Source organism: Cydia fagiglandana, chromosome 19, assembly GCF_963556715.1.
Source record: "Cydia fagiglandana chromosome 19, ilCydFagi1.1, whole genome shotgun sequence".
Lineage (NCBI taxonomy): Eukaryota > Metazoa > Arthropoda > Insecta > Lepidoptera > Tortricidae > Cydia > Cydia fagiglandana.
The window spans coordinates 6947801-6971746 of NC_085950.1; the positions used below are offsets into that span (position 1 = coordinate 6947801).

A 23946-nucleotide genomic window follows, 5' to 3' on the forward strand; every position below is an offset into this window, starting at 1 on the left:
CTTAAGCAACCTTACTCAATTTCAATTTAGTTTTATCCTGAAAAAATAATTTTGAAGGTAGCAAAGGTTACTGTAATTTATAAAGCCATAAAGGTCTTTATCAAAAATCAGAATAAAGTTTCATATTTTATCAATTACTTACAGGGTTTGCACGTTGTGTACAATCACAATGGCTCATAAAAGAAATAAAGTAATTTTTTACTTTTTCTGTCTGTACCTAATGAAAGATTTTCATTAGATATATGACAAAGCCATAAAGGTCTTTATCAAAAATCAGAATAAAGTTTCATATTTTTTCAATTACTTACAGGGTTTGCACGTTGTGTACAATCACAATGGCTAATAAAAGAATAAAGTAATTTTTTACTTTTTCTGTCTGTACCTAATGAAAGATTTTCATTAGTTGGTGACATTGTTTATAAGTCATTTAAGACTGATTAAGGTATCAGCTCACACTTTAATGTTGAGGTGGGTGTAATCTAAAAAACGTTCTTCCTAAAATGTTCAATTGTATCATTTGAAAAGAGCCTATTCCCCAATAAAAACCCAAGAACAGATTTACAGAAAATTACACTTCTATACCTAGCATAAATAATGCTATTAAAACGGCAAGCACTTCTGGAACAGATACCATAAAATAATTAATGTAATTATTTTCACAAAACATACACCAGTATTTCAAGTGTTTAGGTATCATGCTGCTTGACGGTGTTGGGCGCAAGGGATTACACCATACTGTTGGCCTCACCAATCAGAAGTTCCTCCTGTCTCCTCCTCGTCTTCCCTGCTCGTTCAGAGATGGCTGATGGCACTCCCCGGATAACACTGGGGTAACCAGGATAAGACGCTGTTGAAACTTGAAACCGGTTAATAGAATAAGTTTCTTTAATTGAGAGCTGGGGCTCTAATATTTACAATTATATGGAACATATACTCATAATTATTTTGTAAAACTGAGTAGTTTCAGTGACCGTGCCTTCTGGTTTTCCTATAACTTTAATACCTTAGATTTCATTTCAAATTAAAGGAAAGCATAGATAAAATAATTTGTATATTCATGAAAATGTGAAAACATCTTCTGGGTTACTTCACTAGGATATATGTGTAGCGTTCACATATTTCATCTGCACGGCTACCAATAACTCGGTAGGTATATGAAGTTCCAAAATGTTGCAAGACATTTCAAATTTAATTTGTATTAAAACTCTAAATCCCAAGTTATCACTTAATCAGCTTATAACATTTATAGCACAAATATATCATTTAAGTAGAATATTGTAATGTCTTTTTTCACACCACTGCAAAATGTTCCTAGACATAAAAAATACAGGATTTAATTTCACCTATTCGGTTTATAAATAATTGCGATAGCTGTGTTGTGTTCTCTCAGAAGCATCTCACAATCTGGTAAACCGGAAAGAAAGTCTTTAAACAAAAAAGACCACCATAAGCTGAACAAATATAATGTAAAATATATATTCTTTTTGACTCCTTCCATAATCCACAGCTAACTCATTTCTAATCGGCCGCCCCAGCGTGTCAATAAACTATTACTGTAAGTAAGTAAATATCTGCAGAAAGTATATTTATAAATCTTTATTTTAATAAGCCACCAAAAAATGTCACACTAGGTTTCCTTAAAATATATTTAATTTAGTATAAGTATGTATTTTTGTCTTTTCAGCTCTTTAACCCTTAAAGCATTTGTGTAAACATACACATAGCCATATTCATTAGCCAAACTCATAATATAACTACACAAACAACCAATTGTATTACATTGTACCAATTTATAAAGGGCTTTATCTTTTGATTAACTTTGAATTTTTTCCTTAGTAGGTAAAGAAATAAATCTATATAGTAGCCAGCTTTCTGAGGTACTATGGAGCTAGTTCCATTTGATTATAACTCCACATAGGTAATGGTACCAAGACTATAATTAAGTGTATCCTGTATAACTACCTACATAGTATAACATTTGTTATAAGGAGTATCAACAATAGATATATCTATCATCTAAACAGTGTGTGTCTGTATGTGATCTTAAACACTTCATAAAAGGTCTTGCACATATATCTAGCTAGAGAGATATCTAGTTTAATAGTCTAGGTATGTTAGGACTAAAAACTGAAATCTCATCTTTCCACATGAAACAGATATGTTTTCTACATTCAAGAAATCAGTAAAAGCATCTTGGAGCTAAAACCGCTCAGTTGCACTACCTAAATGTGCTTATGTTAATATATGGATCTTGCCTTGCTGTACCTTTAAAGTGGACATTATTTTATAAGGTCATCATAGGCATATATATCACATATTTTTCTAGTATTCGACTATCAATTTCACAGAAGTGATCATATTTCGGAATACTTGTAGGTGTTGGCACAGATAAAAAAGGAACTTTGTATGAGACAGCCCGGACAAAATCCTTGTATGTGAAAAAAGTAAACCACAGCTTTTAAGAATTTGTTCTGAATGAACACAGGCTGTTGTGATGTCGCTGTGTGCGACCACATTGTGACTGCAGAGAGGAAGGTCTTGCTCCGCTTCCTCTTCCTTGCTTTTGACCAGGGGTTTTTGTATATTGTTATGTTTAATAAATACGTTTTTGTATGAAACAAATACAACAGCAAATCATACGTTAGAAAATATGATTGGTAGTTGAGCCTTTGAAGTTTAAAGTGCCAGGCTTAAGGGCTGGGCTGCCAGAGATTAAAGTTCAGCTGCTAGATTTCCCTAAAACATCACTTGTAAATCATCACAGTTAGAGAACAGGAAACTTTATTTTGTATCATTTCAATACTTAGCCTCGTTCCCCACTGGCAAAATCTCGCCAGCTGCAGCTTAAATCTTCATTTTCGGAGGACCAATAATTTCTTACAGCGCAGAGTAGTATTTCGTAATCTTGTCCGGGTCATACTTCTTTTATAATGTTCTTAATTATTTATCTGTAATCAAAGAACAACACTATCCTATAAGGATTTTTTCTATAATATCCAAAATTCTGGCGCCTCCCTCCGACAATGTCAAGGTTTGCTCGCTTAATTCTTTGCTTGCTGACATTAGAATAAGTACCTACTTCATTTCACCTACTTGAAGATGAGTATATATCAAGAGACGGCCTAGTACGGCATACCACATGATTAACTCATTTGGTTAAGAGCGGTGTCTAGTCGAACACGCCACAAAACCCAGTAGGTAACTTTATCTAGCAAGACTTGTAGGTGGCTTATAATGCACCCTATTATCAGGTAGGACATGAGCAATGTCTCAGTGCTGTTGGCAAGGAATATGTGACAATATCCCCTGGCTACTGGCAGTGAACGCACCTAGTGTAGTACGCCAAGGTTGCCAAGTGCGAATATCAAACAGAGATGTCTAGATTAACACTCCAAAATGATTAGCACAGCCATTTTATGCAGTAAGAAACAGAGAATAGCGCTACAGAATGCATATGCACATCATAACCAAGTACAGTCAGCAACCAGTTGGCTAGTTATAACACTCCAACGCACAGCACTAACACCAGATAGAAATAACATAAACAAATCATATTTTTTACCTGATTATAATTAATGTTCCTTTTCGGAATATTATGTGTATTAAATAATTAACCGAATGCTGGCACTATTGGAGAGCGAGGCTTCCTGGTTACCGAGCGATATCTACTTCTCTACGCCGCTGGCGGAGATAGTGATCTAGATGATGCAGAACTGCAGACCTAGAATAGGTTGAAGACCATGATCCATCGATCGGTATGTAACGCGTCTGGGCCTTTTCCAACGAAAGGACGCCGTATTTGGACTTGAACGCGTATGCTCTTGAATCTTCTCCAATCTTCTTATTTTTTCTTCTATTCGCAATATTGGTAAATAAGATATACTATTTTATTTTCTTCTTTACATATTTCGTCGTTTATTTGATAAAAAACATGTTTTTATTTTAATAGGACGTAATGGCCGCGGCTGCATGAAAAACGACAATGAGGGCGACAGAAGCGGCGCGCGCGCGGGGGCGCGACTATCCGTTCAGAAATCTGATACAAAATTTTAAATTCTCGTTGAGAAATTTTAACTTTTTACTCTGAATACTTAACATGGCCAGAGGCTGTATGATTACGCCTACTACAAGTTATTTATCATTGAAGAAGTTTGTGCAGCGTAATAATAATACATTACAAGAAATTAAATTAGTTAAGAAAATTTAGTTTTTTTAAACGAAGGTACAGTCACGCTCCGTGATTGATGAGCCATTTAGTTCTATTAGGGTTCTAGCTAAATTTGACATTCCATAGCGCAAGTATAGATGGCCAAGCAAATCTTGTCAGTAGAAAAAGGCGCGAAATTCAAATTATCTATGTGACGCTATCCCTTCGCGCCTACATTTTTCAAATTTGCCGCCTTTTTCTACTGACAAGATCTGCTTGACCAAGTATATTCAACAAGTTTCGTTTTAATAACTAAATACTATTACGTTTGTCAACGCCATCTATCAGAAAAACTATCAACTTTCTTAATTAGGTACATCAAACCTCAAACTGCTATATTTTAAGTCGGGTGAATAGATTCATATTTCATAACAATATCCGAATATTATATACCACAGGAAATTAAAGCAATACAAATAAAGGAATAGCCCACTTGAAGTACCTCTATATTATTTAATTAGCATTTAAATAAGCCAATACAACTAAATTAAATGGAAACGGTTACAGGAATAATTTTCAGAGAAAATTGGTTTAGTCTAACCTAGAAATGGCCTGTTTTTAACCGACTTCAAAAAGGAGAATATCGAAATATAGGTACTCAATTCGTCGGGATGTTTTTTTTTTTTGTTTCCAACCAATATCGTTAATTCTATTCGACATAGATATCTATTCAATAGGATAGGATTCTAGAGAAATCGAATGTATTGGGGTCAAGCCATAACTGCGTATATGGCTTGAGCCACTGTACCCGGCTCTTTTCTACTAAGCCCTTGTTCCCTCCTTGACCCTATTGTTAAAATTTAATACATACCGTAAAACGGGGTGAGTAGGTTTCGTGGGGAGAGGTGGGTTATGAATAGGGAGAGAAGGTTTGAGAGGGGGGTGAGAAGGGTTATTAAGGCTACTGCTACAAAAATAATGTATTCCAATTTAAAATGGGGCTATAGTAATACGCATAATAAAAAATCCATCCACCAATCTTCCAAAATCACCTTTGTATGAATAAACCGGGCAAGTGCGAGTCGGACTCGCGCACGAAGGGTTCCGTACCTAATGCAAAAAAAAAACAAAAAAAAGCAAAAAAAAACGGTCACCCATCCAAGTACTGACCACTCCCGACGTTGCTTAACTTTGGTCAAAAATCACGTTTGTTGTATGGGAGCCCCATTTAAATCTTTATTTTATTCTGTTTTTAATATTTGTTGTTATAGCGGCAACAGAAATACATTATCTGTGAAAATTTCAACTGTCTAGCTATCACGGTTCGTGAGATACAGCCTGGTGACAGACGGACGGACGGACGGACGGACAGCGAAGTCTTAGTAATAGGGTCCCGTTTTACCCTTTGTGTACGGAACCCTAAAAACCCTCTCACCCCAAATACGAGGCACTACGGGGTGAGGTGGGTTTTCCTCTTTATCGTCAAAGTTATGAAATGGAACTACCCAAAATAAAATACAAACTAAAATACAAACGTCCGAACCACTTTTATATACACCATTTAGTTTTCACATGTCAAAATAAAATTTTATCGAGGTTTGAAAGTCAAATTTCACCCAACTCACCTCATTTTACGGTACATATTATAGGAACCGTTAGAATGTTTGACCTAAACGGCTCCGTTCGGCTTAGCATTGTTTCGAACAATTATTAGGATTGGGAACACTTGACATCCTTTTGCGTGCACGACCACAGATATGGTCTTGAATTTTGACAACCCTAAATAACCGAAAGGGATAGTGCCATACATTAGAAAGGGACAGCATGATTCGACCCTTAATCGCTGTCGAACTTCGGTTTTGTAGGAAGTGTCCCTTCTCTGCGGTAGTACATACTATTATTTTATCCTGTGGCATAATATAGCCTACGATATAATGTCAAGGTCTACGAAATCGCTACGCCGTCTACGCCGTAGGCCGTAGGCGGTCGTCGTAGCATTGTTCTAGAAGGGTGGAGGCTCTCTTTGTTATGGTAACCTAATGGTTTAGGATGCCGACTTCGATTTGAACAAGATATGAAGTAAATATTTATTCGTTATTACTTATGAACATAATTAATATCAAACTTACAATAAAAAATAACCTAAAATTAAAACTACCTACAAAACTAAAACTAATACTAACCTAAAAAACCGGGCAAGTGCGAGTCGGACTCGTGCACGAAGGGTTCCGTACCATAATGCAAAAAAAAAAAAAAAGCAAAAAAGAAACGGTCACCCATCCAAGTACTGACCCCGCCCGACGTTGCTTAACTTTGGTCAAAAATCACGTTTGTTGTATGGGAGCCCCATTTAAATCTTTATTTTATTCTGTTTTTAGTATTTGTTGTTATAGCGGCAACAGAAATACATCATCTGTGAAAATTTCACCTGTCTAGCTATCACGGTTCGTGAGATACAGCCTGGTGACAGACGGACGGACGGACGGACGGACAGCGAAGTCTTAGTAATAGGGTCCCGTTTTACCCTTTGGGTACGGAACCCTAAAAATTAGTAATACATAACATGGGTGACCTAGCCCAATAGTATATATTAGGCTAGATCACCCTTGAACTAAATGAATGAACAAACTTGTATGACGGTGAACGCACAATGTGCGTCGGGGGCAGTGAATATGTTAAGTTTAGTTTGAAAATAATCAACATTTATTTTTGATTATTTCAGGTCGCCGTCCTACCGCGCGCGAGCGAAAGAGAGGGAAGACCAGCCCGCGCCGACGCAGTTACTCGAGCCTGCGCCCGCGCACCGGCCGCAGCTGAAGGGACCGCGCCCGGTCGGCTCTAGTGTGTCCGGTACGTTCTCCTTGTCTAACACATGCCTAAAGATTTCTAAATTTACTTGCTATAGTGCTGCACTAGCACTCAGGCCAGGGATGCGGATGCAGATTTTCTGGCATCCGCGGATGCGGATTCGGACACGGATATTTAAAAGCTCACATCCGTGGATGCGGATGTCAAGATTAGATACATAAAAAACGTCAAAATATTACATTTTACTAATTGAGCAGTTTAGTATTTGAGCAATAATATGTATAGGTGAGTTATAAATATTTAATAAACAGTAACTAGGTCGACTTTTCAGGATCTAGACGATTTCGTTATAGGTAATGACGAAATTACCTAGCACTTACGCTACCGCTAAGACGTTCCTATACCGACTTGTTAGACTTCCGCATCCGCATTAAGCTCTGCGTCGATTTTATAATTTTATGCGGATGCGGATTTTAAAAATAATGCGGAAATTCCTCGATTGCGGATGGAAATATACGCAACATCCCTGATCTAAACGTATCATCAGTTCCAGTGTATATTCTAATAACAAACATTACATTACAGACTCCATCTCCCTATCCTCTCCAGTGACGTGCGCCTCCCCCCGCGATGCCGAAGGCCCCCCCATGCCGAGCGGCGTGGCGTCTCTGCCTGAAGACCATAGAGCTCAGCTACTGGGCAGGCCGCAGCAGAGGACGAGGCGGAAGAAGGCCATGCTCATATATGTGTGTGCGGCAGATTCACAAGGTAAATTGACCCTAATCCTAATAGACTTAGAATTTCCGATGCCGAAGGCCCCCCCATGCCGAGCGGCGTGGCGTCTCTGCCTGAAGACCATAGGGCTCAGCTACTGGGCAGGCCGCAGCAGAGGACGAGGCGGAAGAAGGCCATGCTCATATATGTGTGCGGCGGATTCACAAGGTAAATTGATCCTAATCCTAATGGACTTAAAGGTTACGATGCCGAAGGCCCCCCCATGCCGAGCGGCGTGGCGTCTCTGCCTGAAGACCATAGGGCTCAGCTACTGGGCAGGCCGCAGCAGAGGACGAGGCGGAAGAAGGCCATGCTCATATATGTGTATGCGGCAGATTCACAAGGTAAATTGAACCTAATCCTAATGGACTTAAAGGTTACGATGCCGAAGGCCCCCCCCCATGCCGAGCGACGTGGCCTCGCTGCCTGAAGACCATAGGGCTCAGCTACTGGGCAGGCCGCAGCAGAGGACGAGACGGAAGAAAGCCATGCTCATATATGTGTGCGGCGGATTCACAAGGTAAATTGATCCTAATCCTAATGGACTTAGAGGTTACGATGCCGAAGGCCCCCCCATGCCGAGCAGTGTGGCCTCGCTGCCTGAAGACCATAGGGCACAGCTACTGGGCAGGCCGCAGCAGAGGACGAGGCGGAAGAAGGCCATGCTCATATATGTGTGTGCGGCGGATTCACAAGGTAATTTGAACCTAATGCACTTAAGCTTAGAATACACTATACGTGGCGTCACAAGTCACTGAATCCGGAATGACAATTTTATATGGCTTGCTTATACACTCTATACAATGCGCAACACGCGCAACACACCTCAGTAAAAGATACAGCTTAGAGAACAACAACTGATTAAAGATAGAGGCAGACAACAGGCGGTCTTATCGCTCAAGAGCGATCTCTTCCAGACAATCTTACCATTAGCTAGTTTGCATTGGTAACAGCGACATCTATAAGGGTATTTGACCAACGAACTAAACATCACGGGAGGTTACTTTACTAGGATATGGAAGAAAAATTATGAGAGTATGGTAAAATTAGAAACATTATATTGATTCTTCCTTAAGGATAATCTATACTTAATTATGAACTATTCCACAGACTGCTGCGCGGAGAAAGGTGCGCTGCAATGCGGCGCCGCAGCCCGCCTGCGGGTGCGCGCGCGCCGACGCGGCTGGAGGATCCACGTGGCGGACCTACACTGGCGGTCACCGCTGGAACAACAGAGGGACCATCGCTTCCCCGTGCTGTGTATAGCTGAACTTGCACGTAAGTGTACTTCATACACAAAATTGAGGGACTTTTAAGGCCAGTCCACTAGTCCAGACGGGGACAATTTTTCGCCAATCTGATTAAATTGCCCGATCATATCAGGCTGTGCGGACGCAAACGGCAATTTGACTCGTCGAGTTCGACCGGTATTACCAATAAAATGGGGTGCGGATGCAAGATACCAATTTGTGACGCTAGTATTCGCGTTTTGGGGCATGTTTTTAATTTATCTCAAATATCACAATCTAAAATTGGTGAAAGTAGCCAAATTGGTATTTGTGTCCACACCACCTGATTTGATTGAACAATTTAATCAGATTGGCGAAAAATTGTTCCCGTGGACAGGCCTTTAGAAGCACAATTGAGTATCAATTGAGGAAAATCGTCGTGTCAAATCGCCCGCTCGTTGGTCTGTCCAAAGTCAATTGTCATCATGAGCCTATCGGGCAGTATTTTCTTATTATTATTTTGCTTCCAGGTCAGTCAGAGCTCGGGGCAGTAGTCCCAGTGTTGTTCCTCAACTCTGGTCTGGGGACGCCGCTCCTGCCCCACACGCTGGAGTGCGCCGACTTCAAGGCGGCGTTGGACGCCGCTCAGGACGAGGCCGACAAGACGCTGCTCAACAAATGGTACAAACATATTTCCTTTACCAGTGTTGTTCAGCTGTGGACCGGGTACGCCCCTCCTGTCCCACACGCTGGAGTGCGCAGACTTCAAGGCGGCGTTGGACGCCGCTCAGGACGAGGCCGACAAAACGCTGCTCAACAAATGGTACAAACATATCTCCTTTACCCGTTTTGTTCAGCTGTGGACCGGGTACGCCCCTCCTGTCCCACACGCTGGAGTGCGCAAACTTCAAGGCGGCGTTGGACGCCGCTCAGGACGAGGCCGACAAAACGCTGCTCAACAAATGGTACAAACATATCTCCTTTACCAGTTTTGTTCAGCTGTGGACCGGGTACGCCGCTCCTTCCCCACACGCTGGATTGCGCCGACTTCAAGGCAGCGTTGGACGCCGCTCAGGACGAGGCCGACAAGACGCTGCTCAACAAATGGTACAAACATATCTCCTTTACGAGTGTTGTACAACTTTGGTCTGGGTACGCCACTTCTGCCTCAGACGCTGGAGTGCACCGACTTCAAGGCGAGGCCGACAAGAGGCTGATAAACAAAGACTAGAAATAGCTTTGTTAGATTCGAGTCTACCTACATCACTTTAAAAAAAATCCAAAAACTAAATTGACAACAAACCCTTTTGAATTATCGACCTTATTTACAAAAATAGAAAAATGTGACTTATAAGGAAGAACAACCGGAAAGATGGTATGATGGTCACGCTAATCACAGAATCGATTGTTAAACGGGCAGCAGAATACGTCACAGACAGAAATCATTTTTCTCAAGCCGAAACTAAGACTTTCGCTCTGGTTTGGTGAATTATATCGACATCTCACACAAATATGTTTAATGAACTATCATATTTCATTAAAAACAATTACTATACATTTACAAACATATTAAAAGTCGTACGTCACAAAAAATAAATCACACTTAAAACTAATTACTGCTACTTAACCTTAACCTAACCAAGCTATCATATTACTATCATATTGATATTCTTAAAATTTTATGAACACAGGTACAGCCTAGACGAGAGCAGGACGCCGCCATGCTACCGTCTCGTTCGCGGCGCGCCGGCGCGCTGGCGACGCGAGATGGCGAAGGCGCTCAACGTGTTGGTCCGAACTCTGCCTCAAGAGGCGTGCGACGCGTACCTCACAACTGTAGTAGAACAGGTACTACAATAACTTCATAGTTGGTACCATATACAGTAGAGACGAGATGTTGTCCACAACTGTAGTAGAACAGGCACTATCTCTATATATATAAATGCAAGTGTCCTGACTGACTGACTGACTGATTCATCAACGCAGAGCCGAAACTACAAAAGCCAGAGAGTTGAAATTTGCACACCAGATTGCATTTATAAAGTGTACAAGAGATAAGAAGGGATTTTGAGAAATTCAACCCCTAAGGGGGTTAAAAAGGGGATGAAAGTTTGTATGGGGTTAAAGTTTTCTTTTAAGCTAGGAATTTGAAACTTTGTAAAAAGATATCTTATTAAAATACAAGAAAACTAATTTCAGGGTTTTTGAAAATTCATCCCCTAAGGTGGTGAAAAGGGGGTTGAAAGTTTGTATGGATATCAAAAAAAATTTCAAGTGGTGGACTTGAATCTTTGTATTTAGGGATATTATTAAAAAACAGGAAAAGTAATTTCAGCGTTTTGTAAAATTCATCCCCTAACAGGGTTAAAAAGGGGTTGAAAATTTTAATCCATTACAAATGCTTTCAAACTTCGCAGAAAGGCATAATAGCCGATTACAAAAAAAGTGATTGCAACGTTTTTGGAAATTCAACCCCTAAGGGGGTTAAAAAGGGGATGAAAGTTCGTCTTCGGGTGCAAATTTAATTTTAAGCTAGGAACTTGAAACTTTGTAAAAAAGTATCAAATTCAAATACAAGAAAACTTATTTCAGCGTTTTAGAAAATTCATCCCCCAAGGTGGTGAAAAAGGGGTTGAAAGTTTGTATGGATATCAAAAAATTTTTCGAGCGTGGGACTTGAATCTTTGTATTTGGGGATATTATTAAAAGACAATAAAAGTAATTTCAGCGTTTTGTAAAATTCATCCCCTAACAGGGTTAAAAAAGGGGATGAAAGTTTGTATGGGGTTAAAGTTTTCTTTTGAGCTACGAATTTGAAACTTCGTTAAAAGATATATTATTAAAATACAAGAAAACTAATTTCAGCGTTTTTGAAAATTCATCCCCTAAGGTGGTGAAAAAGGGATTGAAAGTTTGTATGGATATCAAACATTTTTTCGAGTGTGGGACTTGAATCTTTGTATTTAGGGATATTATTAGAAGACAGGAAAAGTAATTTCAGCGTTTTGTAAAATTCATCCCCTAACAGGGTTAAAAATGGGTTGAAAATTTGAATCCATTAGAAATGGTTTTGAAACTTCTTAGAAAGGCATAATAGCCGATTACAAAAAAAAGTAATTGCAACGTTCTTGGAAATTCAACCCCTAAAGGGGTTAAAAAGGGGATGAAAGTTCGTCTTCAGGTGCAAATTTTATTTGAAGCTAGGAACTTGAAACTTTGTAAAAAGGTATTATAATAAAATACAAGAAAACTAATTTCAGCGTTTTTGAAAATTCATCCCTATGGTGGTGAAACCGGGGTTGAAAGTTTGTATGGATATCATGCATTTTTTCGAGCGCGGGATTTGAATCTTTGTATTTGGGGATATTATTAGAAGACAGTAAAAGTGATTTCAGCGATTTGTAAAATTCATCCCCTAACAGGGTTAAAATGTGGTTCAAAGTTTGAATCCATTACAAATGCTTTGAAACTTCTTAGAAAGACATAATAGCCGATTACAAAAAAAGTTATTGCAACGTTTTTGGAAATTCAATCCCTAAGGGGGCTAAAAAGGGGATGAAAATTCGTCTTGGGGTGTAAATTTACTTTAAAGCTAGGAATTTTAACTTTTTGGAAAAAAAGGTAATAAATTAAAAAACATGAAAACTAATTCAAGCATTTTTGAAAATCATCCCCCAAGGTGGTGACAAAGGGGTTGAAAGTTTGTATGGAGATCAGATATTTTGTGAGTGCGGAATGCGGAACTTGAATCTTTGTATAAGGGCCTGTGTAGGTACCTATTATGAGAATACAAGAAAAGTAATTTCAGCAACCAACATCAAAATCCACTTGACTTAAAACTTCATACAACTTGCTAAAAAAGAAAAGTACTTAATTTCAACATTGCTTGGATATGAAAATTATAGGTACTAAAGATGTAAAATGTTGAAGATAAGATTCCACGCGGACGAAGTCGCGGGCAACAGCTAGTAAAAAATAACTTCATAGTTGGTACCATACACAGTAGAGACGTCCGCCATATTCGGGCGCACGAGGGTCGAGCTAACTAGGAGTCGAAGTGGTCGCCTTGGTCGAAATCGGCCGGAAGGATCATCATCATCATCATCACAGTAGAGACACGAGATGTTGTCCAAGACCTTCAAAGTGTTGGTTCGGACTTTAACCTTAAGAGGCGTGTGGCCCATACCTTATAACAGTAGTACCTAGAACTGGTACCATTAACAATTAGAAGGTACCATATACAAGTAGGTAGAGATATCGCTCAGTAGCTAAGGTACTCAACAATGTTTGTTCGTATCGCACAGGCATCTTTGGTAATAGGAGTAAATACCTAGCTAATACAGAAGAGATACAGAAATCGCATGATATCTCCTCTCTTCATAAATACCTCATAACTATTAATAGAATTTCCCTATCAAAGCAGCTTCGATTCATCGACATATTTATCTCCACCTTAGATGCATGGTATGTCATAATTATATTAATTATAAGTCACACGTATCTCACGATTGCAGAAAAAAATATCATCTCGTTTTAGAATGCATTAGACATTCCATATTAAACTTTCGAGAGACATATTTTAAACTTTTTAAACGACAACGGTTTCACTCACTTGAATTTTTAGTCGCTATTGGCGACATGTTTCGGCTCGGAGTAATTAACAACGGAGACGCCATGTCTAAAATTTTCGGTACAAAATAGTCTGCCGTTTTTTGCGGGGGAGGGGCACATCAAGTGTCCTTCCTCAGCCTCGTGTGCTCGCGGCGGCTGCAACTCGTGCACTCATCGCGTCGCCCGCCTCGTCGCGCGTTAAGCGACTAAATATTCAAGTTATGAAACGGTTGTCGTCTAAACAGCATTAGACATTTTCAAGTGCCATTTTCGCTCCGATATCAACTTGTTCAATAATGGCAGGAAGTCCAGCACACGGTCCTGATGAGCGTGGAGGCGGCGCGGCGCTGCGTGTGGGTGTGCCGCGCGGGCGCCGCCGCCGCCGCCGAGCCCGACGCGCCCGACGCCGCGCACCACCAGGAGCTCACGAGACGACTGCACAATCTGCAGAAGGACTTGAAGGTATGACCAGGCGTGGCTCACTCCGCGATTTCGTCGCTTTGCAACAGGTAGCTAAAAGTACATCCGTTCCACACCAATTTTGGTGGGTCTGTCGCCACCTAGCGGCCATATCTGTCCTGATCGTGACAGACGCGTTTCGTTAGAGAGTGAGTCTCCTGTACTTAGTAAGTGCTATTGTTTATTCTGTGGTATGACTACGAAGGAGCAAGTAATAAACGGGTAAGAGACAATATCCTACCGACTGCGCCATGTTTAGTATGAAAGAAAGAAAGAAAATACATTTATTTACGAAAATACATTAATATACGCAGGGAACAAGAATCGAACACTGCTTTACGACTGTTTTATTAATTTGTTCACCCACCCAACACATACTAATATATGTATATGGCAACACCACCGAGTTTACACGCCGATTGCAAATTCTTTAAAAGGATTTGAAGAAAGCATACTGTAATAATGACCGACCTAGAGCTTACGCGCTTGTAGCCTTGCCTTCGACCTGTGTTTGTGCTCTATTCTGCCAAAACGCGGCCTTAGGACTCGCGTGAAGGTGCGTTTTTCTCAGACGGTCTTCGACCCTACGCGGAACTCGGCCTTCGGCCTCCGCAATTACGAAACTTGGAGGATTTGCGAGAAACGCGCACCTCTCAGTCGTTCCGGGACTTTGGTCCTACAATCCTGCGCGGACTGAACTTGTTCTTTCTGTGTTTAAACATTAAAGACGCGCCTCTCTCGGACTCTTCTGGTATTCGACACTACGCGGAGCACGACCTTCAGCTTCCGCAATGACTGTTCACTACACGTTTAAGAATTAAATAAATATTGTTTTTTTTTTTTTTACATTGTGAATTAAATATGCTAGTGTCCAGTAGAATTGACACATGAGACAATGATGTTCTCGCTTGATTATATTGTTTAATTTAATTTTAGTTTTGGACACTTGGAGACCTTATACATCTCTAAGTACATATTTATTTATTTGATTATTATTTTTGATTGTACATACTTACCTATATTTTTAATGTTTCTGACACTTAGAGACCTTTACATCTCTAAGTCAACTTAGGCTAGTAATTATGTGAAGCTATATTACTGTCTTTTTATGTAACATATGAGCACAAAATGCCGTGTCTTACAGCTACATGTTATTACTATTTTAATATTAATATAGGCCGGTAGCTTGAACATGTCATGCTCGCTTAAAAGTCTTTGCTTACGGTGGCGTTGTTGATCGGGTCGCCACTTTCCCGAATGAAGGTTGAGGGAGGCGATGGCTGAGATACGCGTCATACTCGTGAACGGGTGCTGTTTGTGGAGACTGGTCTGTTAAGCTAACACGAGCTATTATACTTAGTAACTTTTATTAATTAATTACAGTGAGACGCCTCATTCTGTTCTCGTATGTTTCTTTTCTTTTAATGAATGTATTAATTATACAGGATATTGACTCTTGGAGACCCTATACATCTCTAAGGATAACTTGATAAACTATATAATCTTATAGTTCTGACACCTAGAGACATTTACACCTCTAAATATTATAGATTTTTTTTTGTGTGTGTTTTTTTATCTGTATTTTGTATGTAATTCGACATTAAGAGACCATATACATCTCTTAGTAATTGTAATACGTTAGATTGAATTGTTAGTTTTATTTTATAAAATTGTTGATGTTATTATTTTTGCTTTTATGTAAATTCAATTTTGACGTGTAAAAGTGCCCTTGTGGCCTATTTGCTGAATAAATGTTGATGTTTGATGTTTGATGTTTGATGTTTCATGTAAACCATTGCGTCCCAGATACAGCCTACTCGCATTTTGTTATTAAAACCTGTGATTTGACCAGAATTCTGTTTGCAGCTTCATCTAAGCGAGCGCAACATAATCAGAGCGTCGGTCCGCGGGCGCTCCGCCCCCGGCGGTGAGGACGAATACACTGAGGGCGTCCGTTCAGCCCTAGGCGAGCGACTCGACGCGTTGCTCGACACGCTTATAAGCGAGAGCGAGGCGCCTGCTGGCTGTAATGGAATACCTACAAGGTAAATTTTAACTTAGGACTTACTTAATACAAGAAATAAGCTAAGATAAAGTTGTAATTTGTAATCATTTAGGACTTTTATCTTATGTAACAGTGTTATATATTGTTGCAGTTATGTAACACTATTTAGTTTTAAAAAAATGTTCTATAAATAACTAGACAACATTAATTTGCAATGCCCTACCAGGGTGCCATGTGTTCTAAAATGTTTTATTATAACAACTTTATTATGTAGGTACCATGGTTCGCAATAAAGGATTCTATTCTATTCTAAATTCTTTGGCAGGTATTAGACTCAGTACAAGTACCACCCACAGTAGGACTAGGTACCACCAGCCTTTGGGTAGGAATAAGGTAGCTATCGAATGGAATGGGAGATCATTACTCACAATCAATCATATATAAATTGTTCAATGTGTAAAGTGAATGTCAATACCGAATGCCAATGAATTGTTAAGGAATGTCAAATTATGTCAAATGTAAGGAGAGGTGCCGAAACACCAACGAAAAGATGTCAAATATAAGAAGCGAGTTTTTACTGCAAGGTTAGAAATTACAATGAATACAAAATGTTGATCTTATTAATAATTACAGCTAGGTTGAGTGCGAATTGCGATGCGTGTGCAAGATGACGCTCTACTTTTTGGACAAAATACAGATGCATCGTTTGCACGGAGATGTTGTTTTGGGTCAGATCAAAGTGCACATGCATAGCTGCAGAAAATGTACATCTTTGTACACAATGCAATTGTACATTGTACAATAATGGCAAAATATCCATGCACCAACGACAGTCAAGTATAAAAATTTTACAATGAAAAATTCGCCAAGCTGGTCTGATGATGGAGACCGAAACTGAGCATAGATTATAGAACTATAACCAAAAGAAAACTCATTCATTACGTTTAGGCTTTAGGATAAAAGAAGTATGACTCGTAACTCGTAAGTACGGTCAGCGATAAAACTCGTATAGAAAATGAATTTTTTGTCAAAAACTAAGAAAATATTAAGTACCTAACATACTGCTTCAAGACCTACTAACGATCTATCTTGTTTAATACTAAGATTGTCTTAAGATTTTGATCGAGAGATTTTTTCTTCCAGCTTGTTCGACGAGTTGAGCGAACACCTCACATTCTGCCAAAAGTCGGCTCAAAGTACCTCCAACCGGGAGATCACCCTTAATGAACTTAAGACGTGAGTATTGCTGCCGTAAAAAGGTATAAGCAGGCGTGGCTCACTCCGCGATTTCGTCGCTTTGCTACAGGTAGCTAAAAGTACATTCGTTCCACGCCAATCAAACATCAAACATCAAACATCAACATTTATTCAGCAAATAGGCCACAAGGGCACTTTTACACGTCAAAATTGAATTTACATAAAAGCAAAAATAATAACATCAACAATTTTATAAAATAAAACTAACAATTCAATCTAACGTATTACAATTACTAAGAGATGTATATGGTCTCTTAATGTCGAATTACATACAAAATACAGATAAAAAAACACACACAAAAAAAATCTATAATATTTAGAGGTGTAAATGTCTCTAGGTGTCAGAACTATAAGATTATATAGTTTATCAAGTTATCCTTAGAGATGTATAGGGTCTCCAAGAGTCAATATCCTGTATAATTAATACATTCATTAAAAGAAAAGAAACATACGAGAACAGAATGAGGCGTCTCACTGTAATTAATTAATAAAAGTTACTAAGTATAATAGCTCGTGTTAGCTTAACAGACCAGTCTCCACAAACAGCACCCGTTCACGAGTATGACGCGTATCTCAGCCATCGCCTCCCTCAACCTTCATTCGGGAAAGTGGCGACCCGATCAACAACGCCACCGTAAGCAAAGACTTTTAAGCGAGCATGACATGTTCAAGCTACCGGCCTATATTAATATTAAAATAGTAATAACATGTAGCTGTAAGACACGGCATTTTGTGCTCATATGTTACATAAAAAGACAGTAATATAGCTTCACATAATTACTAGCCTAAGTTGACTTAGAGATGTAAAGGTCTCTAAGTGTCAGAAACATTAAAAATATAGGTAAGTATGTACAATCAAAAATAATAATCAAATAAATAAATATGTACTTAGAGATGTATAAGGTCTCCAAGTGTCCAAAACTAAAATTAAATTAAACAATATAATCAAGCGAGAACATCATTGTCTCATGTGTCAATTCTACTGGACACTAGCATATTTAATTCACAATGTAAAAAAAAAAAAACAATATTTATTTAATTCTTATTATACTAATGAAATCAAGCTACCGGCTTAAAAGCATCTCTATCGTTTATAAAATCATTTACAGTGTAGTACGCCTTACGTAACAAGGACTGCTTAATGTGCGACTTAAATTTGTGAAGTGGTAAATTCGCTACATCAGTGGGGACTTTGTTATAAAAACGTGTACAGTTCCCGACGAAAGACGTACTAACCTTACGGAGGCGGTGGGCGGGCACAGCAAGTTTATGTTTGTTTCTAGTGTTATAGTTATGGATATCACTGTTAACCTTGAATTCGTGGATGTTTTTCCGAACATACATAATATTCTCTAGTATGTATTGAGATGCAACGGTAAGAACGTTAACTTCTTTGAATTTCTCTCTTAGGGATACTCGAGCGCCCAGTCCATAGATGGAACGTACAGCTCGTTTTTGCAGCACAAATATTGTCTGAATATCTGCCGCTTTTCCCCACAACAGAATTCCATAAGACATAACACTATGGAAGTAACTAAAGTATACCAGCCTGGCCGTCTCTACGTTTGTCAGCTGTTTGATTCTCCTCACTGCATAGGCTGCTGAACTAAGTTTTCCGGCTAGAGTGCCTATATGTGCATGCCATTGCAGTTTGGAGTCTAGAGTGACTCCCAGGAAAACAGTTCGGTCCTCAAATTCCAGCGTATCACCTTTTATTTTAATCTTGCTGTTATTTACCTGCTTGACGTTAGGTAGCGTAAACTTGATGCATTTGGTTTTCTTGGCGTTCAAAAGCAAATTGTTTGCCGTAAACCAGTTTACAATGGTAGATAGCGCGTCATTAATGCTCTCGAAGCTATTTTCCTTTCTGTCCACTTTAAATATAAGGGAAGTGTCATCTGCAAATAACACTATATCATGTCTATCTTGCACAACTTTTGGTAAGTCATTAATGTATACCAAAAACAGGAAGGGACCAAGAATTGAACCTTGAGGCACTCCGAGGGCTACCGGGGACCCCGCCGATTGAGTTCCATTAATAACTACTCGCTGAGTTCTATACGAAAGGTACGATGAGACCAGGTCTAGGGCACTAGCTTTTATACCATAGCGGCTTAATTTTCTCTTTAAATTTTCGTGATCAACGCAATCAAATGCCTTTGACAGATCACAGAAAATTCCAACAGCATCTTGAGCTTTTTCCCAAGCATCAAAGATGTGTTTTAGAAGTACCGCACCGGCGTCAGTAGTCGATCGACCTTTGGTGAAACCAAATTGATTGCTATCAAGCAGTTTGTTTCTGTTGAAATGTGACAATAGTTGATTCAGAATAAGTTTCTCGAACACTTTGCTTAATGCCGGTAGTATTGAAATCGGTCTAAAGTTCGTGGGATCTGTTCTCGTTCCTGATTTAAACAGAGGGATAATTTTGCTATGTTTCATAATATCTGGAAAAATTCCAGCATCAATGCATCTGTTGAAAATCTCAGCTAAGTATGGTGTAATTGACTCAATGATGGAATCTAATACTTTGACAGACAGGCCCCAAAGATCTTCTGTTTTCTTTAAATTTAAAGACCTAAAAGTCTTAAGAACTATATTCGATGAGACATACGAAAATTTGAAGATTTCTGTACATTCTGCCACATTTGTCTTCAAAATTTCTTCAGCGACGTCTGGCGATGAATTAAGGGATCTTGTTGTTTCTACCGGGATATTCGAGAAAAACCGCTCAAAATGATCTGCCACTTCACGGTCGGAACTTACTAAAGTGTCAGCAATTCGTAGGTTGTAGTGCGGATCCTTCAGTTTACGTTTTCCAGTTTCATTACTGATAACTTGCCATACAGTTTTGACTTTATCGCTGGAATTTAGGATCTTTTTCGACAAATAATCGGCTTTAGCGGCGACACACAACATTTTAAAAGATTTAGAATAATTTTTGACGTACTCCAGAAATTCCGGTCTTTTATCAATTGCCTTTAAATCATATAAGTCGTAGAGCCGGCGTCTTTTCTCGTGAATATCCGGTGTAGCCCAGTCGCTAAATTTAGTCTTAGCCTTGCCTTGCACCTTTTTCTGAATGAAACAGGCATCAAATTCCTTTTTAATACAATTAAACAACTCGGAACTCAAACAGTCAGGGTTTTCCTGGGTACATGAAAGACAACATAATTGTTTAGTAATATTACGATTGAATAAACCTAGGCGACTTTCGGAAATCGGCCTGCACAAAGTGTCTTGAGGAATTTCTTCAGTTTTCCCGCTGAAAGAAGCTTTTAGTCCACAGTGGTCAGAACTTAGGTTGTTAATAACAGATTTACTAATCGCGTCATTATTACTAAAGATGTTATCTATACATGTAGCACTGGTTGCTGTGACTCGAGTGGGTTCACAAAATAAATTGACTAAATTGAAGGATTTAAAAGTATTTAGTAACCTTCCACATAATGGCGAATTTTCTAGCAAATTAATATTGAAATCACCACATACAATTATATTTTTATGACTTCCAAAAACACTACTAAGTACTTCATCTATGACCGATTCGAATAAGTTATAGTCTGCCGATGGGGGCCTGTACACGCATATAATTATAAATTGTTCCAATTCAACACAAGAAAGTTCTATAAGGCGTTCCACAGACATGTCAACAATGTCTTTACGCTCCTTACTTTTTAAATTATGTTTTACCATTATCAATGACCCGCCGCGATTGCAAGATCTCCTAAAAAATGAACTTACTATACTATGATTATTGAAATTAAACATAAATTCATGACCTTTAAGCCAGTGCTCAGTTATACAGAGAATGTCAATATTCGAGTACTGTATAAACAAATCAATTTCGTGTTCCTTACAGGTAAATCCTTGGATATTTTGATGAACTAAGTTCAAAAAATTGGTTTTACCAAACATACTAGCATCACAGTGATCAATATGAACGGAGCCGGCTGGTGCACACGTTGTCGTAGCGATTAGTTTAAATTCAAATCACCAGGCGGCTCCATCTCAAACCCTACGCTACCAAGGCGTAAAATACTACGCGACTTAAGGCTATTAGACGCCGTGCTAGCCACGACGGGGTCTTCAATATTATATGCTAACAGGTTAGCACACTCTACAAGACATCTTCTCGGTAGGTAGGTCCTCTTATGGGGCATAACAAAATCTTCTATAAATTTATTCGTATCAAAATACGAAATCGTACTACTGTACAAGGAAAGGTTATACAATAAAGAATTGTAATGAAATACCCTCTTATTGACCTTGCTCGACATTCTATAAGGGAGCGCACAGATAACTATTTTAGCAACCTCTCCCCGGTCAATCGCCGACAGCGTAGCGGATAATTTTAAGATATCTCGCTTAGTACAGTCTAAACTATTCCCTAATAAAACTACAAGCGTCGAGTCGCGGTCAAACTCGCCCGCAGAAATAGATTCGATTAAACGATCGACAGAGGCGCCCGGGTGACAGTGGTTGACGACGCCCTGCGACAAGCGCTGCGCCAGCAACACGCCCAGGCCGGCGCCCACCTCGTCCGAGTACAGCAGCGTGCGGCGGCCGGCGGCGCGCGGGCGGCGCTGCGGCCGCGGCGGGGCCGCCCCGGACCCGAGGCGGGGCGGCGCTGGTGCCGGCGAGGGGAGGCCTGGCGGCGATGGAGCTGGCGAGACAGGGCTCGGCGGGGATGGCGCAGGCTCGACGTAGGTCAGCAGCGACAGAGCCAGCTTGACAAGGCTCGGCGGTGAAGGGGCCGGCTCGACGAGGCACGGCAGCGACGGAGTCGGCTCGGCTCGGCCCGGCCCCGATGGAACCTGCTCGGCTCGGCTCGGCGGTGACGATGGCGGCGGGGGCGCCGGATCCGCGACGCGAGGGGCGGGCGCGGAGTCGCCGCGCAGCTCGGGCGCGCGGGCGGCGCGCGACGCGAACAGGGCGCGCAGCGCGGGCGAGCCCGGCGCGGCCAGGGCGGCGCGCAGCGCGGGCGAGTCCGGCGCGGCGGGGCGGGGCGGGGGCCGCGGCGAGTCCATACGCAGAGTGTAGCCGCTCCCCGGTTCTAGAACATTATTCATAAAGGCTATGTATTCCTGTAACGCTTTACTTGACAGTTCGTCTCTATTATTTAAGTTTTTCAACTTTAATTCTAATTTTTCTAGTTCATCGGAGCGATGATTCAATTCTTCTACTGTCCGGTCTAGTTGGTATTGGCAGTTTAGAAGTTCATCGCTTAAGGCGACACTGTTACATTTGGATTGTATCGTTTTGAATATTGAATTATGGCGTTTTAGCAAAAGTTTAGATTTCTTTATGAATCTACTGAGTTTTAAATATTTTTTTATTTTTTTGGATCCTTTCAGTGCGACTCTAATATCACTACTGCCTTCAATGTGCACAGAACTTTTTAAATCTACTGTTTCTACCGTTGGGGAGAACCCTATGCTATCATCGACTGAATCTACATCAAAGCTATTAATTTCAGCAAAAATACTTAAATTATTGTCTCGCAGTCCGGAGTGGCCGGAGCAATACTTGCAACTGTGTTTTGATTCCGACTCCTCCAGCTGCTGTTCTAAGTCCTGGATGCGTTGTAATGCCTGCTCATGTATCTCCTGACAATTCTTGAACTGATCAACGGCAGCTTGAAGTTCATCCCGCTGCCCCTGCATGTCTTCGAACTCAACATCCTGGTTAGCGAGCTGAGACTTGAGGGTTGTGTTTATTCTAACAACTTGCTCAAATTGCTCTGCACTCTCTTCCTGTTCTTGAAGGAGTCTCTTGTTCAATTCATCGGCTGTTTTCAGTTCTTTCTGTAATTGCTGCATTTTAGCAACCAGGACATCCCTGCGTGTAGTCATCTTAGTAGTTTGAGCTGTAAACATATTGGTAGTGTATGATATCTGAGCAAAATAGATGAATGAAATTCAATGCTTCTAACAGAATATAGTGATTTAAAAAAAAATGTAAACTACAAATGACTTGATTTGTAAGTGATAAGCTTCTTAGATTTTATACAAAAAACTTTATAATTTGCTGTTTTATAAGTTAACTGCTTACCGCAGGGTATGATTTAATGGTTCTTGAGGTGATTTAAGAATGAATTAAGATATTTAGGTATGTTAAAATCCTGTTATGTTTTAAACAAAGTTCTCCTCAAATCGTATGAAGGTAGCAAAAAAAAAAGTATGACAATTAGAAATCGTGGACAAATAAACTAAAAACTAGGCTTATAAATTATGAAAACAATACTCATCTGTAAAATCTTCGGTGAAATACAGGCAAAAACGGTGTAATTTTTAAATCTGGAACGTTACATCGTTGACAGTTTCCATGTTTTTTGTCGTCAATATATTTCTTCTTATGTTAATGTAACACTTTAGATAATGATACAGCACTATAATTGCGACGTGAAGGTTCTATTTATCACCATAGCTTGTTAATTATTCCATTATAATAATTATAATTACTTATTTAAATACGCAGACCTAATTTGACGTTTGGTCCCGGCCAGTGTTGCCAGGTCAATTATGTTGGCTAGCCATAAGCCACGCGTGGCGCTGTCGCCACCTAGCGGCCATATCTGTGTCGATCGCAACAGACGCGTTTTGTTAGAGAGTGAGTCTTCTGTACCTAGTACTATTTTATTTATTCTGTGGTAT

The 23946-nt window shown here is 39.9% G+C and overlaps 1 protein-coding gene and 1 long non-coding RNA gene across 2 annotated transcripts in view; one reads left to right on the forward strand and one right to left on the reverse strand.

Moving 5' to 3' along the window:
• Positions 1–23946, forward strand: part of LOC134674200 (uncharacterized) — an 80991-nt gene that overhangs the window by 31912 nt on the left and 25133 nt on the right. The window contains exons 3-15 of the mRNA XM_063532259.1: positions 6870–6997; positions 7541–7723; positions 7930–8073; positions 8282–8425; positions 8840–9007; positions 9489–9639; positions 9674–9781; positions 9816–9923; positions 9958–10065; positions 10650–10806; positions 13873–14031; positions 15895–16073; positions 17177–17269. Of these exons, the coding sequence (XP_063388329.1) occupies positions 6870–6997; positions 7541–7723; positions 7930–8073; positions 8282–8425; positions 8840–9007; positions 9489–9639; positions 9674–9781; positions 9816–9923; positions 9958–10065; positions 10650–10806; positions 13873–14031; positions 15895–16073; positions 17177–17269 (1830 nt within the window). The remainder of the gene's footprint in view (positions 1–6869; positions 6998–7540; positions 7724–7929; positions 8074–8281; positions 8426–8839; positions 9008–9488; positions 9640–9673; positions 9782–9815; positions 9924–9957; positions 10066–10649; positions 10807–13872; positions 14032–15894; positions 16074–17176; positions 17270–23946) is intronic.
• Positions 1989–3962, reverse strand: LOC134674012 (uncharacterized). Its single transcript, XR_010099547.1, has 2 exons — positions 3563–3962; positions 1989–2948 (listed from the first exon to the last, which is right to left on the reverse strand). It is a non-coding gene; the product is annotated as an uncharacterized LOC134674012 (long non-coding RNA).